Source organism: Macrobrachium rosenbergii, chromosome 31, assembly GCF_040412425.1.
Source record: "Macrobrachium rosenbergii isolate ZJJX-2024 chromosome 31, ASM4041242v1, whole genome shotgun sequence".
Taxonomy (NCBI): Eukaryota; Metazoa; Arthropoda; class Malacostraca; order Decapoda; family Palaemonidae; genus Macrobrachium; species Macrobrachium rosenbergii.
Window position 1 is genome coordinate 8143071 of NC_089771.1, and position 18730 is coordinate 8161800.

Below are 18730 nucleotides of genomic sequence, written 5' to 3' on the forward strand. Positions count from 1 at the left end.
TCTACATTAGGGTTTCTCTCTAACTTAGAAGACCATATACATAGAAGTTTTGAGCGATAACAAATTACTGTAGCTGTCTTTTTTGCCATTGAAAAAGCATATGATACTACATGGAGGTATGTCGTATTAAAAACTTTACAAAACAACAATACCCGTGGACATTTACCTGGGTTTATACAAAACTTTGTGACAAATCGCAGTTTTCAGGTGAGAGATTGAAGATGTTCTGTCTAGAACATTTCCACTTGAAAATGGTGTTCCACAGGGAAGTGTCCTTACTGGCACACTGTTTACTTTAGCAATTAATGATATCAGTAATAATCTACCTAATGGCATTAAAAGTAACCTGTATATGGATGATTTGACCATACTGTATATTATTCAGCATCTCAATTGAAATATGCAGAATGAATTATTAATAAAAGCATTGTAAAAATAGATGAATGGGCCTCATTTGTAGGCTTTAAATTTTCCATAAATAAACTCATGCAGTCCTGTTTTATAAAAATAAAAAGTGGAAAAAAGGCGAAGAAATAGATTTAAAAATCAGAAACCATAGTATACCAATTGGCCAAACAGCAAAATTTCTAGAATTAGTGTTTGATACTCACTTGAACTGGAAGCATAGTATATGGCTCGGCATCGGACGCAGGGGTGAAAAGAGTAGACCCTGTTCACAATGAAGGCCTTAGAATATGCTCAGGAGCCTTTAGATCTGGGGTTTTCAACCTTTTTCTCCCCTTGTACTATTTTGGGTATTTTTAATGTCAATAATGTACCCCCATCACTTTGTATAAAGTGGAAAACTAAACAAAGGCAGAAAAACATTCCATTGTGTATATTTGCAAATACTGTACTGAAGGGAAGTAAGTACACAACTCTCCTGACATAACCAACAATATTGTAAACACAAAGAACTCCATAAAAATAAAGAAAATTGTTGATAATTATTTACCTGTGGCTATGCAGTCAGTGGGCGGCCAGGCCACTAACCCTAACACCTGTGGGGAGAGCGTGCCTCCTAACTGACCCTTGGCGTACCCCCTGGGGTACGCGTACCCCAGGTTGAAAACTCCTGCTTTAGATCATCACCAAAATCATCTTTACAAGTTGAATGTGGTGAACTACCTCTGTCTCTCCATAGAGAGCTAGTAACAATGAAAAGTGCTCTAAGAATTCAGATAAGTGATTCTCCAACAAAAAAATGATTTGAATTGAGATGTGTATTTATAAACAACCATCCACCACCTTTCCCAATTAGAGCTAGAAGATGGTTTGAGTTGCTAGATATAAATATACAAGTGCCTTCACTAGTAAAATCACCTCCTCCCTGGACAATGAATAAAATGAGAATTTGTACACATCTGAAGTATTTATCAAAAAGTTACTCATATACACCAGAACACCATAGACAACATACAATAGAACATATAAGCCAAAAAGGTCCACATTACGTACTATATACAGATGGATCTAAATCAGAGACAGAGTGGGATATGCTGCTGTGTCCCAAGACAAAACTTATCAGTTCTCTCTGCCTAATAATGCTTCAATATTCACAGCAGAATTGTGTGGAATTGCATCAGTTATAAAAATAATTAAAGAAACATCATTCAACAGTTTTGTGATTTTTAGTGACTCGAGAAGTGCCATAGAAGCTATTCAGAGTTACAAGTCAAAAAATAATATTGTACAAGAAATTAAATTTCTCCATAACTTATATAATAATGGAAAAAATGTAGAAATATGTTGGATCCCTGCCCATGTGGGGATTAAAGGAAATGAAGAGGCAGCCAAAGAAGCCAAAGAAGCAACCCACATGACGAGATCAAATGTAAATATCCGTGTTACTGACTGTGTAACACACATAAAAGTGGGTATCATAAATAAATGGCAATATATGTGGAATGAAGAACCTGAAAGTAATAAATTGAAACAAATAAAACCTAATGTTGAAAAATGGAGTTCATCATATCAGAGAGACACACACACAAGTAATTCTAACACGTCTCAGAACAGGCCTTACTCATTTGACACATGGACACTTAATGAGCAGCCCACGTGGCCTGGCTCCCCAGTGTCCAGAGTGCAAGGTGATAATAATGGTCAGTCATGTGTTATGTGAGTGTCCAAAGTATGACCAACAGTGACTGTCAACTTTGGGAATAAATCAGTGAATGAAATTTTGTCACAATCTTTTACATTTTCAGTCGTTCCAATTATGATGTGCATGAGGAACTGATTTAATTAATAAAATATAAAAATAAGTAAATAATAAAAGCACGAAAATCCATATAGCATTTGTTGAATTTAAAAAAAAAAAAATTTTAAAATGTTTTGAATTTTAATATACCTTTTTAGTGTGCATGTAAGGAAGCGTGAGTTAATGTGTTTATTGTGTGTATGTGTCCCAGTATGAAAGCATGTGTTTATGTGCAGTTTTTAATTTCATTTTAATTCATTCGTCATCATACTGAATGACCTATCGTGTCCCAGTTCTTGGTCTGAGGCCTGAACCTGGTGTTTTATTCTAATCCTTCGGGCCAGCCCTATGAGAGCTGAAAGTCATCTCAGTGTTCTGGTTAAACTACACTAATAATAATAATACTACAGGTTCATCTAAACCCTCTTTGAATCAATGACACAAACTCATTAAGTTGAAAGCCCCAGGAGTCTGACAGTTGAACATCCCATATGCTCAACAGATCAGAGGCACGGGACCCCTTCCTCTGCTTGTCGAGACCAGGAAGAGAGGCCCAGGTAAGCAGAACTACCAGTCGGTTCAGAGATTTACTCACTCCACCCACCAAGAGCAAGTCTCCAAATGTAAAGACTGAAGGTTTGTATTCGTGTAGGAACAAACTACAAGTTTTCAAAGTAATTTGTATTTTTCCCTAACATACAAACCTGAAGGTCTTTACATTTATGGCCCACCTCAGCCACCCCTCATTCTGATGTTTGGGCCCAAAGGCAGAGTGAGTGTGTACTGGTTAGGTGGGCGGGACCCCCATCCTTACCGTCGGTAATTAACTACTATGTTTAAAAGTTAAATGCCCATTCCCAGCTGACACTACAAGTAAAATCCATACGTAAAGACCGTCAGGTTTATATGTTAGGAAAAATACAAATTACTCTGAAAATCTTTAGTTTTCCCTTGGGACATATGTTTTAGAGTTAAAACAAGCTCTCATTTTATAGTACACGAAATTTTTTTGTAAACCTGATTCTGTGTTTGTTATGGACAGTGTTATTGAGGGCACATTTTTACTTTGATTTTTTTCTTTTATTTCAGAGGATCGCAAACAGGAAGATTTCATGAGATCGTCGATGTAATGCAATGGGAGAATGTAATACAGGATATTTTATACTGAAGAAAAAAGATCAGATATTGAAAATATTTGACAATAAATGTAAGATATGACAGTTTGCATTAATGACTGAATATTCTGTTTGCCTCTACATAACGTCGTTAATTTAGAAATAATTTGTGATGCTAAGAAGTGTTGGTGTTATGAAATATTTTGGTTTTTAACTGATACAATTGTGTTTTATGTCTGTGACAAATTGATTGAGGAGTCTTGTTTTTATAAGAATATTTGATATGCGGTATCATTGAAAGCAGGATGAAAATGAGCTAGGATTATTTTGAACTTGCAAAAGACCTGGGCTCAACCTACCATTCTGTGAGATGCAGATTTTGTGATAACATGAATGAAAATTATTTTACTTCCGTGCTTCTTCTCATTCCAGCAGTTTCACTCTATGAAGGGTTGGCAATACAGTAGTTGGTTCATTTTGAGAGCTTTGCTTGGATGAAACTGAATATTCATTGATATAAAACTGACTTTGTTTCAAAGCTGTATATTCAACATCCTTTGAGAATGGAAGCTGAAAACCCAGTTTTGCCTTTAATCAAACAAGAAAATGACAATTTTGAGGATGAACATACCGAAATCACAGTTGATGGATCTTTATTTGTAGATTCTTCCACAGAAGTCGAGGGAGAGCCAGAATATATTGCTTGTGGTGAAGTTGATGTAAAATATACATGCGAGCCTATAAAGAGTGAAGAAGACCATCCAAGTTTTGACGTGGAAAGCGGAGAGGATTTGGAGGACGAACATATCAAATTCACAGTTGAGGGATCTTTATTTGTAGATTCTTCCATAGAAGTGAAGGGGGAGCCAGAATATATTGATTATGGTGAAGTTGATGTAAAATATACATGCCATCCTATAAAGAGTGAAGAAGACCATCAAACTTTTGACGTGGAAAGCGGAAAGAAGATCTGTATTGCAGAAGAAAATAGACATTTGGGTGGAACAGAAGTATTTTCAAAGAGAAGCAACACAGCAGGGAAGCTACTAACGTGTGCTGAATGCCAAAGGACATTTTCACATATGTGTAGCTTGAAATCCCACATGAGAACTCATACAGGAGAGAAACCATATACTTGCTCTGTATGTCAAAGAAGTTTTTCTTATCAAAGTCGTCTCAAAACACACAAGAGAATTCATACAGGAGAGAAACCATATACTTGCTCTACATGTCAAAGTAGTTTTTCTCGTAAAAATTATCTCAAAACACACATGAGAACTCATACAGGAGACAAACCACATATTTGCTCTATATGTCAAAGAAGTTTTTCTCAACAAAGTCATTTCAAAACACACATGAGAACTCATACAGGAGAGAAACCATTCATTTGCTCTGTATGTCAAAAAAGTTTTTATGAAAAAAGTGCTCTCACAAGACACATGAGAACTCATACAGGAGAAAAACCACATACTTGCTCTATATGTCAAAGAAGTTTTTCTCGTCAAAGTCATCTCATAAAACACACGAGAATTCATACAGGGGAGAAACCATTTACTTGCTTTATATGTCAAAGAAATTATTCTAGTCAAAGTGATCTCAAATCACACATGAGAACTCATACAGGAGAGAAACCATTCACTTGCTCAGTATGTCAAAGAAGTTTTTCTCAATCAGGTCATTTAAAAAAACACATGAGAACTCATACAGGAGAGAAACCATTCACTTGCGCTGTATGTCAAAAAAGTTTTTCTGTGTTATGTAATCTCAAAGCACATTTGAGAACTCATACGGGATAGAAACCATTCACTTGCTCTATATGTCAAAAAAGTTTTTCTGTGTTATGTAATCTCAAAACACATATGAGAATTCATACAGGATAGAAACCATTCAATTGCTCTGTATGTCAAAAAAGTTTTTCTGATTCAAGCCATCTTAAAATACACGAGAATTCATACTTGGCAGAAACTGTACACTCAATCTTTTTCCAAGTGGTTTTTCTAATTCTGAAATCAAGGTACACATTGGAAATGATTTTAGAGAGAGACATTCTCAGTCATAATGTCAAAAATGTTAGACAATTTCAAATACTTTCAGATTACTCATGAAAATTCATATTTAGAGGGCAATTAAGTGTACTGAATGCCAAAAAGGTTTTTAGTATTCCTCTGCTCTCAAAAACCTTAATGAGAACCCATACTGGAGAGAAACCATTTATGTCTCGCGAATACCAATGAAGATATTTTGAATCAACGTGTCTCAAAAGGTTTGTGAAAACTCATTCTAGAAAGAAGTCATGCGCTGTATATGCACTTGGGTTCCAAGAATTAGAATGAATGTTAAAACAGTTTTTCTCATGTAGATTCATAACGTGAGAACTCATGGGGGATAGATGTTCTCAGAACACAGTCTTTGGTTCTGAATGCCAAAATAGTGTTTTCAAGTGTCAGAATGCACAAGCAAAGTCATTCATCAGAGATGATGTTCAGTTGCACTGACATATTCATTAATTTTGAACTTATCTGCAAAAGCTATAAAAACAACAACATCAACATAAGGGACTATAAAAGGAAAACCATAGTATTTATGTTTTTGGGATCTTGTTAATTTTTACTGGGAAGTTAATCTCAATCTTTGTTATAGACAGTGCTGCTGTGATATTTTGTTTTATTCAAGAGTATCCCAAATTGAAGAAAATTACATTAGATTCTCACTAAGATTGAATATTGTACATAAAACATCCCGTGAAAACGGAAGCAGAAAAATCGTTATCATTGCTATTAATCAAAGAAGAGAAGGAGAATCCGGAGGAGGATCTTACTGAAAACACAGATGATTGCTCTTTATTTGCAGATCCTTTCTTAGAAGTCAAGGCAGAACCAGAGTATTTTGACTAATTGAATTTGATGTGAAATGGTTGCATAACCTTTATACGAGGATGAAATAAATGATTTTAAGGTTTTTGTGTTTTTTTTATTTTACTCATTGAACACTGTGCAGTACTAGGTTAAGAAATTTTCTGGTGTCTATTTCACTTTTCATGTTCCCATGTACTTTTTGTATGATTTCTAAATTAAGAATTGGTTTTGTCATGGGTTAACATGAATTTTTCTTCCTTTTGTTATTCAGCATTATGTATATGCACTTGTATATGTAGTTGTAAGCTTGAACATTTCCATGAAATGTCATGCATAGTGGAAATAAAAAGATTGATTTTTTCATTAAACATCAATGAAAATTAGGTGCAGTTTTATTTGATTACGTTTTGATATGTTCTCGGTTTTAATTTCTACAAAGAATGTGATACAGCATTAGTAAATTCTAATGCTTTGTATTAAGCCACTGGATACAGTGGACTGACTAAAATCACAATTTTTAAAATTAAATTGTATTTTTCCTAACTATACAACCCAAGGTCCTTTACATTAGGAATTACTTTCAGTGTAGGCTGGAAACGGCCGTTGAACTTTCGAACAAGGTGGTTAGGCAGTCGGTTAACTACCGTCTGGGAGGCGGGAGTACTGCCTGCCCGCATATAAAAATTCCAATTTGCCTTTCGGCCCAGGTATCAGATTGAGGGGTGGCATGAGGTGGGCATGAAATGTAAAGGACCTCAGGTTTTTATAGTTAGGAAAAATACAATTTACTTTTAAAAACTGTGATTTGTTCCGACACAATGTACAAACCGTCGGTCCTTTACATTAGGAAGACTCACTGGTTGGAGGGAGGAATCTGAGTGAGTTTCCTGAACTGACTGGAGTTCACCACACCTTGTCTTCCCTTCCTGGTCGATAGAGCGAGGAAGGGAAAACTGCCTCTGACAAAATGATCAGGTTGTAAGAAACAAAAGAGGAATCGTCAGTTCATGCAAAGTAGGCTAGGAAGAACTTGGAGTCGGATGACATTAAGGCAATCACAAACATTGGGTTTGTCTTATTGTCATGGTCTCCTTCCCCCCCTTGCAAGGGGAAGGAGTGGGGTTGCTTCTATCAACCTGAACGGAAAATAGAACGGGAGCTCCTGTTGGGTGCTTACATGCATCAACCGCCAGATCCAGCATGTAACGGCAAGTCCGCTCCCAGCCAGTGGGAAGAGAGCCAGGATGGGGAGAAAAAAGAGAGGCCAGTCACTCTGCATTCATTCTCCCAATCACAACTGTACATCTTCGGCGAGATGCAACCTGTCCTGTTAGAGGAGGCAGGTAAGCTACACAACTTGTTGAGCAGCCACCACAGGAACAAGGAAAAAGTGTCCAAGGACTTGTGAGCAACATTCCAGAGGTAGAAGGAGGTGAAGGTGGTCTGATGGGACCACACACCTGCAGAACCAACATGTTCTTCAGGAATGCAAGGGACGGATCAATGCTGCGGACTTCGTGAGCAACTCAGACGAAGCGTACTGGTGTCGTCTTCTCCTGCAGCAGAATACACTCTCCTTATCGTCTCCCAAAACCAGAAAGAGATGGTGTTCTTGGTCACTTCTTTCTTGGTCGAGCCAGTACTAACGAAGAGTCGTTGACACTCAGGCCGGAGATGTTGAGTCCTCTTTAGATAGCGCCGCAGCACTCTAACAGAACACAGTAGCATCTCGTCTGGTTCATTACCTACAAAGTCCTCTAGGGAGGGGATCGTGAAGGACTTGAACCGTGTGTCAGGGCCCGAAGGATTTTGAGTCTTCGCTACGAAATCCGGGACGAAATCGAGCGTAACTGATCCCCATCCCCTCGCGTGTTTAACATTGAAGGAAAGTCTGTGCAGTTCGTCAACTCTCTTCGCCCATGCCAGGGCCAGCAAGAAGACGGTCTTGAGGGTCAGATCCCTGTCTGACGACTCTCATAATGGCTTGTACCACGCATGAGTCAGGCTCCTTAGAACAAGAGTCACATACCATGCAGGGGGCCTGAGATCCCTGGGTGGGCAAGACCTTTCGAAGCTTCTCATCAGTAGGGAAATCTCGAAGGAGGAGGAGATGTCTACTCCTTTCAGCTGCAAGACTAGGCCGAGTGTGGCATGGTAGCCTTTCACAGCTGAAACGGAGAGAAGCTTCTCTCGGCGAAGGAAGACGAGGAAGTCTGCGACCTGCTGAATAGTAGCTCCGACTGGAGAGATACCCTGTCGATGACACCAACCACAGAAGATGGACCACTTTCCCTGGTATACTGCTGCAAAGGATCGTCTGAAGTACCCGGCCATCTCTGTTGCTGCATGACGCGAAACGCCTCTCACTGGCAGGAAATGGTGGATAACCTTCAGCCGTGAAGACACAGGGACTGCACTGCCTGATGGTACCTCTCTACATGGGGTTGACACAGCAGGTTGGGCCAGGGGGGGATCTATCTTGGCACCTCAGAGAGGAGAGCTAGCAGGTCGGGATACCCACCAGAATCATTCTGAGATTTGGAGTGACCATCACTTGGTTGATCACTTGGTGAATCAGACAAAATGGAGGAAAGGCATACACGTCGAGGTTGTCCCACGGGTGCTGGAACGCGTCCTTTGCAGTGGCCTCTGCAGTGGCCCATGGGTCCAGCACGACTGAGCAGAAGACCTGGAGTTTTCTGTTTTGCTGGTGGCGAACAGGTCGGTGACAGGTCGAATAACCTTTCTGTCACTTCTGAGTGAAGGGACCATTCAGTTCCGATCACCTGAATTCTGGCGGCTGAACTTGTCTGCCACGACATTCCTCTTGCCTGGAATATACCTGGCTGACAGCTGTACCGAGTGAGCCACGGCTCATTCGTGCACCTGCATTGTCAACTGGTGGAGCGAGAGGGATCCTAGACCCCTCCCTGCTTGTTGATGTATGCCACTGCCGTGGTATTGTCGCTCATCAGTGCCACGGAGTGTCCCATCACTCGATCCTGGAACTCTTGGAGAGCCAGGAAGGCTGCCTTGAGTTCCAGGATGTTGATGTGAAGGTGCTTGTCATCTCAGTGTCACACTCCTGAAGTCAGCAACTCCTCCAGGTGTGCGCCCCATCCCTTGGTCGATGCGTCTGAGAACAGCAGCATGTCCGGAGGGGAAGTATGCAGGGATACTCCTATCAAGAGGTTCCTGTCGTCCATCCACCAGCGGAGGTCCTCTCTCACCTCCTCGGAAAGAGGGATGAGAAAGGACTGTGGGTCTCGGGACTGGGACCAATACACCTTTAGCCTCCATTGTAGAGACCACAGGTGAAGACACCCATGAGGTACCAGCTTCTCCAGCGACGACAGGTGACCGATGACGACTTGCCATTGCCAGGCTGGCTGCTCCTGTTGTGACAGGAACAGCTGTGCTGCCTGCCTGAACCTGCTGATATGAGAGTCCGAGGGAAAGACTTTCGCTGCTACCGTGTCTATCAGCATGCCCAGGTACTTTATCCTCTGCTTGGGGTGAGATCTGACTTCTCGAGGTTCACCAAGATCCCAAGATTGTGGCAAAACTCGAGGAGTCAATCCCTGTCCTGTAGCAACTGCAAGCCGGAGCTCGCCAGGACAAGCCAGTCGTCTAGATACCTCAATAGACGTATCCCGTGTGAGTGGGCCCAAGCTGACACAAGAGAGAAGACTCTCGTGAATACCTGGGGAGCCGTCGAGAGCCCAAAGCAGACTGCTCTGAATTGGAAATCCGTCTCCCCGAGGATAAAGTGGAGGTACTTGCAAGAGGACGGATGAATGGGTATTTGAAAATACGCATCCTTCAAGTCCACCATAAGCATGAAGTCGTTCTCCCTGATGGAAGCAAGCACGGATCATGCTGTTTCCATTGTGAACCGAGTCTGGCGAATGAATTGGTTCAGGGGAGAGAGGTCTATGACTGGTCTTGATCCCCTTGTTGCTTTCTCTACAAGAAAGACACAGCTGTAAAAGCCCGGAGACTGGTCCAACACGATTTCCACAGCACCTTTGCTCAGCATGGCTTGCACTTCTTGCTGTAGTGCGGAGTCCTTCAGAGTTCCTTGGACGTATGTGCAGAGATGGACCGGAGAGTAGGTGAGGGGAGGCTGAGACTCGAAGGGTAGTAGATATCCATCCCGAAGGACATCTGCTATCCAGGTCTCGGCTCAGTGTCACTGCCATGTTGCCCAATGGCTTGACAGGCACCCCCCACCTTCGGCAACATTTTGGGGGGGAACGCTGCCCCTAGCATTTTCCCTACTTCTTCCCCTTGCCCCCTTTTCCGGATTGGAAAGTGGGCTGAAAGGGGTGGGAAGACCCGCTCTTTCTAGAGGAAGGAGAAGGCTGGGTGTTTCCATGGGACCCCTTCGAAGACTGGGTCTTCTTAGGGGCCGAGGAAGTGCTAGCCTGACCGGAGGGCCTTGCCGCAGTGGAACGCGAAGACCTGGAGGTCTTGGCCACTGCCTGGTGGACAAGCCAGTCACTGTCATCGGCCCAACGCTTATCCACTGCAGCGACCACTAACTCTCTAGGGAAGAGAGAGGCAGAACCCAGCAACGGTCCATTCCGCAGGGCCATGCCGACTCGGGCCCCACGGACCTGGAGAAGCAAGAGAGAAGGGCATCCCTTCGCTTCAGGACCAGGTTAGCCCACAGGTTTGCCGTCTGGTGGGCGAGGTAGGAGATGGCCCTACCTCCAGAATGGCATAGTCTCCCGAAAGCGGAGTCCTCCCCGGGTACAATAGCGCCTGAGGAAGCAGCCACCTTGGATACTGTGAGGGACCACAGATCCAGCCAGGAGACTGCCTGGAAGGCTGCCATGGTGGTGACTTCCAGGGTTGCGGCTTCTTGCTGAGAGGGGAGATACTGTCTGCAGTAAGTTGCTGCAACGTAAGACCCGGATCCAGACGAACCAGGTCCAGGTCAACCTGTTTAGGCGGCAATGCCCTCTCCTACAGAGCGTAGAAACACTTCTGGCGAGGCAGTGGGAAGGGGGGGGGAAGAAGCTTGTCGGAGTGGTTCGATCTGAGCGAATTGTTTTGCCCAGACACAAGACCATTCACTTGATCGAGGACCCCCTCTGCAAGCGTGAACCACGGCAGCCCCACCGAAGCCTTGGGTTCCTTCTTGGGTCCCTAGTAGGATTCGAGACGCGAAGGACTATCCAAAGACGAGGCCGTGGTCCCTTCCCCAAGGTCGTTGTGCTGACGAATCAGTGCAATAACCTCAGCAAACGTCCTCTGTATCTCGGGGGTGTCCGCATCCTTGGGGAAAGGACCCTCGAGTCCTTCTAGGGTGTGGTCCTCCCGATCTACTCTCCCTGCAGGAGGGAGAACCTCAGCAGACCCCCGTGATCCTTCCTGGTCGAACCGAAGACCAAGCCAGGCACGTACGCCCCCGAGGTAGAACTCTGGGGATACAACCCGCTTTATCGTAAAGGATTTTATATGGGTTCCAGGGAAAGATGTGGAAAGTAAGTTGTATGAGAGAAGGTAGGGCACGTGGGGAATATCACGTAAAGGATTGGGTGAGGTTTTCTGATAAAAGGAGGAAAACCAGGCTATAGGATAAGGGGAAGGTGTGCCGTTTGCCGCTGTGCACTTGTTAGATTTACTTGGGATGTTTCAGTGGTTGTATATATTTCAGTACAAAGGCCCACAGAGAGTTTTTCCTCTCTGTTAGAAAGTGTATCTCACAGGCAGAACATAGGGGATGCTCTCTTCTCCACTTCTTGGGCCAGGCTGGGACTCACTCAGACCTTGCTTCACCTGAGCTCCAAAAATGGCAGGTGCCCGTAGGTCATGTGGCACTCCGTTGATAAGCCTAAAAACAGATAGAGATATCACAGCAGAAAAAATAGGATTTATGAGTGGTTGGGAGAGAGAAATACTACTACTTTGGTGCCATATTAGGCCTTCCATGCGTCAACCATTATGAAAAGGGGATTTCGAACAGGGTTAAGCCTGCGTCCATAAGTTAGCCCCCCATTTTAGCAGAGATTTCGTCCTTGAACGGGACAAAAGCACTGTAAGTGTATGCCTGGCTAAGTGATAATTTAAAGCAGAGCAAATGGGAGTTTGACTGGCTGACCATCCTGTGAGCCTCTCAATTATATAAATAAATAAACAATCCCAAGGAATGATAGACTGCTGCTAGGTGAATGAAGTTACTATCGGCGTGATTAGTTTTAAATGCAAATTAGATTGAAGTAAATTGGCAATGGAGGCACAAAAATTGAAATATGTCATGCATTAAGGAGTTCAACACACAAGCAATGTACTGTAGTGCAGCAATATACTAGGACATAAATGACTTTACAATGAAAATATGTCAATTAAATGCAAATGCACATGCAAAAATGAAAGAGTAAAATAAATGAGATGGAAAATCACAATGTAAAAATACATGGGAAGCTAGGACGTGTCCTCAGTTTTGTGAGGTTGTGGAACAGTCATAGTTTATTATAATTTTTCCATACAATTTCTTGGAGGCCACTCTGGAAAGTTACAAAGTTGCAGGTACTGTACATGGCACTGTGTGCTAGGGCACTAGTGCTGGAAGAGCACATTTGTTCTTTTAATGCCTGTCTGGTTCTATCTATACCCTCGTCTCTGTCCCAGTCTTTAGACCAAGATCTTCTTCATGGCCTAGAACCTAACCTTTCGGTTGCAAGGCCAAGAGCAACTTTCGTGTCTGGCTGTAGCTGGTCCTGCAGGAGGGAAGGGTTCCCTAGAGGGGTCCTGGAAAGGGGCCTCTGGAGGGGGCTGAGAGGTAATCTCGATCAAATATGATCATGAGCTTTTGGCAAATTCACTGTTAGAATTGAGGCTTGGGATGGCCTGTGGCGTTGCTCTGGCTGGCACCGGAGAATCTAGGCTGGCTACTGCCTCGGCTCCTGCAACAACTGTGACAGCAGCTGTGCTTGTTACATCGTCATCGGGTGTCTGATCCCAAGGAGTGGTTTGGCCCGGGGTGTTCAGGACAGTTCCCAAGGCTCCACCCTTGGCTGGAGATGCTTCAACCAGGCTCTCAGGCCTGTCTTTTTCCCTCAGCAGGCATGGGTCATCTGTCAAGGCAGTGGCTGTGGCACTGACACTTTCTGATGATGCCTTATTCTTTCGCTCTTCTGCCAGACTCCTCTGGAGGCACTGTATTTGAGCATCCATCAAGGTCTGTTGGGTGAAGTTGTGTGGTAAGCTAATTTTGCTGGTTGACAAGTTGTAGAATGACCTTATGAAGCGGATTGAGAGTAAGAGTTCCATCTTCTGAGGACTTCGCTGGGGTAAGGGTGAGTGAGGACTCATCTTTAGCCTAGAAGATTCATCCTCCATAGGAGGTGAGATTGATGCTGCCGTAGACTCTGGATCTGACAGGGTGACTAGCACTAGCTCAGACACAGGTTGTGAGCCCCTGCTGGGGAGGCCATACCAGGAGAACGGGGAGAGACTCTAGGTCTGAAGAGAGAATCTCGGTTCGGACACTGGTTGTGAAGCAGCGTTGGTAGTTGAGAGGGACTCCGGATGGTACTCTCATGGGGAGAAATTTAAAGGATACTCTTGCTTAGGCACTGGCACTGGCTCAAGCTTTGACTCAGGCTTTGGCTACTGGCTTTGATAGTGGCTTTCACTCTGGTTCTGGCTCAGCAGTGCCTGATGGGGGATTTGGAGTAGTATGAATTTGGTTGGGCACAGAATATATTAAGAAAACATAAGAGAAGAAATCTGGTATGATAACACTGAAAAAACAATGCTTATCAGTAGGGCTAGACTAACACTAGAAAAATTTACAATCAAACAATTTGTCCAACAGTGTTTGAGGAAATTTGACTGAATGTGGTATTTGGTTGGCCAACGCTTGACAAAGGGTTTGAATCTAGTTCAGCCTGACTTTACATCCAGTCAAACAATCTGTATTAAACCTGGTTTTTGATCTTGTCTTGGAAAGATGTCTGTTTTCCCATCTCAAATATGAATATTAAGAAAATTTGAGAGACCGTGACCTCTTTCGAAAGTTGAGTGTGCGTCGCATCCATCGGAGGGAACAAGAGCATCCCGTTTGCTCTCTCTCAAGGATCACAACTTCTACCATACAATATTTCCGTCTGTTTCTCCCCTAACCATTGTTGTTTCATTTATTACTTGCATTGGAACATTCTAATTATGTCCTCATAATGTTCCACCAAATCTTCTGTATCAAACTGTATGTATGTTTCTGTTTGTGAAGATGCCAAACGTCTCACCATTTCACATATATTATGCTACTGCATTGTATTCATTAATCTGTCTCCCGAATCTATGAATATTAAATTTCCTGGCCTTTCTATTGTTATATGTTTCATCACTGTACGTTTATTATGTCTCTCAAATCTGTTTGTCTGAATGAGATGGAAGTTTTTTCTGTGTGTAATTTATCCATTCATTCAGTGAAATAAACCAGTCAACAAAGAACATACAAAATAAAGTTTAGATATATTAAATACAAAGAGCATCAGTTTTATGTTAAGTTAAATCTAAAGAATGTGCCAACAAGATATCTAGAAACAAGTTGTCATCTCTCTTCAAGAGATACTAAAGTTCATCTATATGAGATGTCTCTAATGTGCAGCTTAAACAGAATAATACATTACTTTAGTCATTTACAAAGCAAGTCCTGGCTCAACACTTCTGAGTGGTTAGCTTTCAAACAGGATACAATAATACAGTAGTTTAGTCAGTCCACTGTGTCCAGTGGGTTAATACAAAGCATTAGAATTTACTAATGCTGTATCACATTCGTTGTAGAATATTAAAACTACACCTAATTTTCATTGATGTTTAATGAAAAAATATAGTCATTCTCATGTTTGTCCTTGTATATAATAAAAGGAATAAGCCTCAACAGATCTAAATACGCTGCCTTGTCCATTCTCTTATAACTACGCCAGTCCTGTGGCTGTAATCTTAAATTAACAAGCAAGTTTGTGTGAGAGATCTGTTCTCCTTTTATTGAAACCAATCTTTTGTCCACTTAGATCTTTTTTCTTTTTCATTAGTGCCACTGCTAAACCAATGGCGATAGCATTGTCTTGATCCCGAGGCATTTTTACTTCTCAACTTCATGACTCCACTGAGGTTGGATGTAACTTTGGTTTGACCGTGAGACACCTCTTCAAACATTGACAAACAACTCAGGCAAACCAGGTTGGTCAAACCATTTGACCGTGTAAATGCCCCTTTAAATGAAAGGAATAGTTTAAAAGGGGTGACCATGTTAATGCCTCTTTAAACAATAAGAATAGGTTAAAAGGGGTGACGGTGTTAATGCCCCCTTTAAACGATGGGAATAGGTTAAAAGGGGTGACTGTGTTAATGCCCCTTTAAACGATAGGAATAGGTTAAAAGGGATGACCATGCTAATGCCCCTTTAAATGATAGGAATAGGTTAAAAGGGGTGACCATCTTAATGCTCCTTTAAATGATAGGAATGGGTAAAAAGGGGTGACCATCTTAATGCTCCTTTAAATGATAGGAATAGGTTCAAAGGGGTGACCATCTTAATGCCCCTTTAAATGATAGGAATAGGTTAAAAAGGGTGACAGTGTTAATGCCCCTTTAAACGATAGGAATAGGTTAAAAGGGGTGACAGTGTTAATGCCCCCTTTAAACGATAGGAATAGGTTAAAAGGGGTGACCGTGTTAATGCCCCTTTAAATGGCAGGACTAGGTTAAAAGGGGAAGATACTAGGTGTTTGTGCTGTGAAGAAACAACTGAAACTTAGAACATTTCTTACCCTACTGCCCAGCACATAGTGACTTTAGAAATATAGATTTATGCAGCAGCGATATCAAGAAAATAAAGAGGAATCGATGGCTAATATACTTCTATTTGCAGAACTGTCAATAGAAGAAATTGAAAATAGGAAAGAATTTATAAATGATTTATGGTAATACAGAGACAATACACATGAACAAACACACACAAGGGAGGAAGAAAGCGAGCAAGGGAGCCAAATTCCGCCTACTACTACTACTGTATCTCAAAATACGATTACAGATTATACCTTTCATTTTAAAATATAGCCTAACGCTTAGAGACTTTATAGTTGTTTTTAAAATTATAAATATGATTGAAATATAAATAAGACTTCTAAAATGACCTTATCTAAGATCAAAATCTATTAAATAAATAAGATAATTACCAAAAGGTAATTGTCAACATGTCTGTTGTTCCTACACAATATAGAAACCGTTGGTCTTTTACAATAGGAATTACTTTCAGTGCGGATGGAAACGGCTGTTTAACTTTAAACAAGGTGATGGAGTATGTAGTTAACTACTGACTATGGGTGGGAGTCCCCACCAGTCGGTATAGCCTACACCCTCTTTGTTTTTGGCCGTAGGCAAGGAAGGACGTGCCTCTTCTCCTCTCTGCTGCCATTTGACTTTATGTTTTGGCGTACTGATAATTTTGCTGATGTATGAATATAACGTGTTATATATGCAAATAAAACTCGTTTTACTTTTGAGTTTACGTATTCAGTATTCTGATTTAAGTAGTTCATACTGATATATGCAAACCCCTATGACTTTTATTAGCTGATGATGTGTCAAACTAGTTTTAGTGTTGCTAAGACAACAGGCTTAAACTGGTTTTTCACCTTGCTTATGTGTTTTGCTCTATGATGTATTCTCTTGGGGAGTATTTTATTCCTTTGCTTTGTGAAGGAAGACTTGTATGCTGAAAATTTCTTTGACATTTGTAATGTTTTAAGTTTTTCAGATGTTGCAGAGCTCGAGTGCCTGGGAGTAAGGGTTCTCTTGCTGGCAATACTTGCAGTACAGTATTGCCCTGTATGTTGCCGATTGCTAATTTTCATTCTTCTACGGGCATGGAGCAGCTGTTGCTCGGGTTCTCACGGAACACTTGACTTGACTCAGAGAGAGAGACAGAGAGTCCAGAGTGTGTGCGCTCATTCCTCCTTCACATTCCTGCATGGGAGTGGTGTAAGGGTGTGGGTCAGTGATGGTCTTGTGTAGAAGTCAAAGAAGAGAAATGATTTTATCGTCTACGCCTTCATTTTTCTTGGTGCTCGCCCATGTCTTTGGACTTGCTGAGACATTGCAACACAGGAGCACCAGGTGCTCCGGTCTCCTCAGATATGACATGTTGAAGAGGTAACCCGTGTCACTTATACTAGTTCCAGGATTTCTTTTTCCTGGAGTAGTATATACCTCCGCCCATGTTTCTTTGGACATTCGGGTAGAGGGAGCAACTAACAATCGTCCTGTACATGACTCGGATGCTCAAGTGCGCAAACCTCCAAGGAGAATCATGTCACTCCGGGTACTCAGGTTTCATCGAAACCTGGATGGTACCAGAATCGTGGAGTTACCTGCACAGACTGGTATATCTTTCTGCTTGAGTTTCCTTGGACACTCAAGTAGAGGGAGCAACAATTGATCGATTCAATCGTGACTTGGGAGGTCCAGGTGTGCGAGTCTCAAGTGGGACTCATATCACCATGGATATTTGGTTTTTCTCAAAACCCCAAGTTACCCTTACCAGTATCATGGAGTTACATCCATGGACTGGTATAATCTTTCTTCTGCTCAGGTTTCTTCGGACACTCGGGTAGAAAAAGCAACTGATGATCAATCCGTTCATGATTTGGAAGCTTCAGGCACGCAAGTCTCAAGCAGGAATCGCGTTACTTCAGGTGCACGAGTCTTGAGCAGGACTTGCGTCACATTGGGTACTCAGGTTTCTTAGAAACCTGATGCTACCCTTTACCAGGACCATGGAATCACTCTGAGGGCGGGTATAGAGCCTACTCTGCTCAAGATTCCTTGAATTCTCAGGTAATAGAAGCAACTGATGAATGAAAGATTCGTGATTCAGGAGCTTCAGGTGTGCAGTTTTCAAAGGAGACCTGCATCACCCCAGGTGCCGGGGTTTTCTTGGAAACCCTGAATTACCTTTACCAGTATTGTGGGTCTAGCCCACGGATTGGTGTAGGCTCCTCTGTCAGTGAAGAATCTCCACAACACTGATAAGGAGAGAGTGAATGCACATGCAAGTACTGCCTCACCCCCCATCACTACTCTGTGACCAGGATCCCTTAACAGTGCAGCCGATTTGTGAGTCAGTGCACCTGGAGAAGCATTTGACAAGTTCCCCACACAATCTTCTCCACGTGTAAAAGGCCAAGGCCTCGGAGAAGACTGGGACACATCTTGAAGACATCCCGAGTTCATGCCAGAGAGTGCACAATTGCTTCCCAGGTCAGCCTTTGCCCACATTCACACATGAGCTGCTCACCTGTGCACATTTGCATGAACAGCCATCCTACTCATTTCTGTACAGGAACAGTGTTGGACCAATGCTGGAATACAAGAATTCCTCATTGTGTGCTGTCATCTCCTCCCCATCTTCCAAAGCTAACAAGTGGAGGAGGAAGAAGGTTGCCTCTCCCAACCATAGAAGACCCTTAGGGCTTCTGACAGTCAACCTTCTTCCACAGAGAAGGCTATGGGATCTCTTGCTAGCGGTACTGCCAGTA

At 42.4% G+C, this 18730-nt stretch overlaps 1 protein-coding gene across 2 annotated transcripts in view; it reads left to right on the forward strand.

Annotated features, from left to right (window-relative positions):
- The window catches only part of LOC136855351 (gastrula zinc finger protein XlCGF57.1-like), an 89637-nt gene extending 83085 nt beyond the window's left edge, over window positions 1-6552 (forward strand). For both annotated transcript variants that reach the window (XM_067132272.1, XM_067132271.1), the window contains one exon: window positions 3293-6552. In XM_067132272.1, the coding sequence (XP_066988373.1) occupies window positions 3882-5114 (1233 nt within the window). In that variant the 5' untranslated portion in view covers window positions 3293-3881 and the 3' untranslated portion in view covers window positions 5115-6552. The remainder of the gene's footprint in view (window positions 1-3292) is intronic.
- Window positions 6553-18730: the final 12178 nt, after the last annotated feature.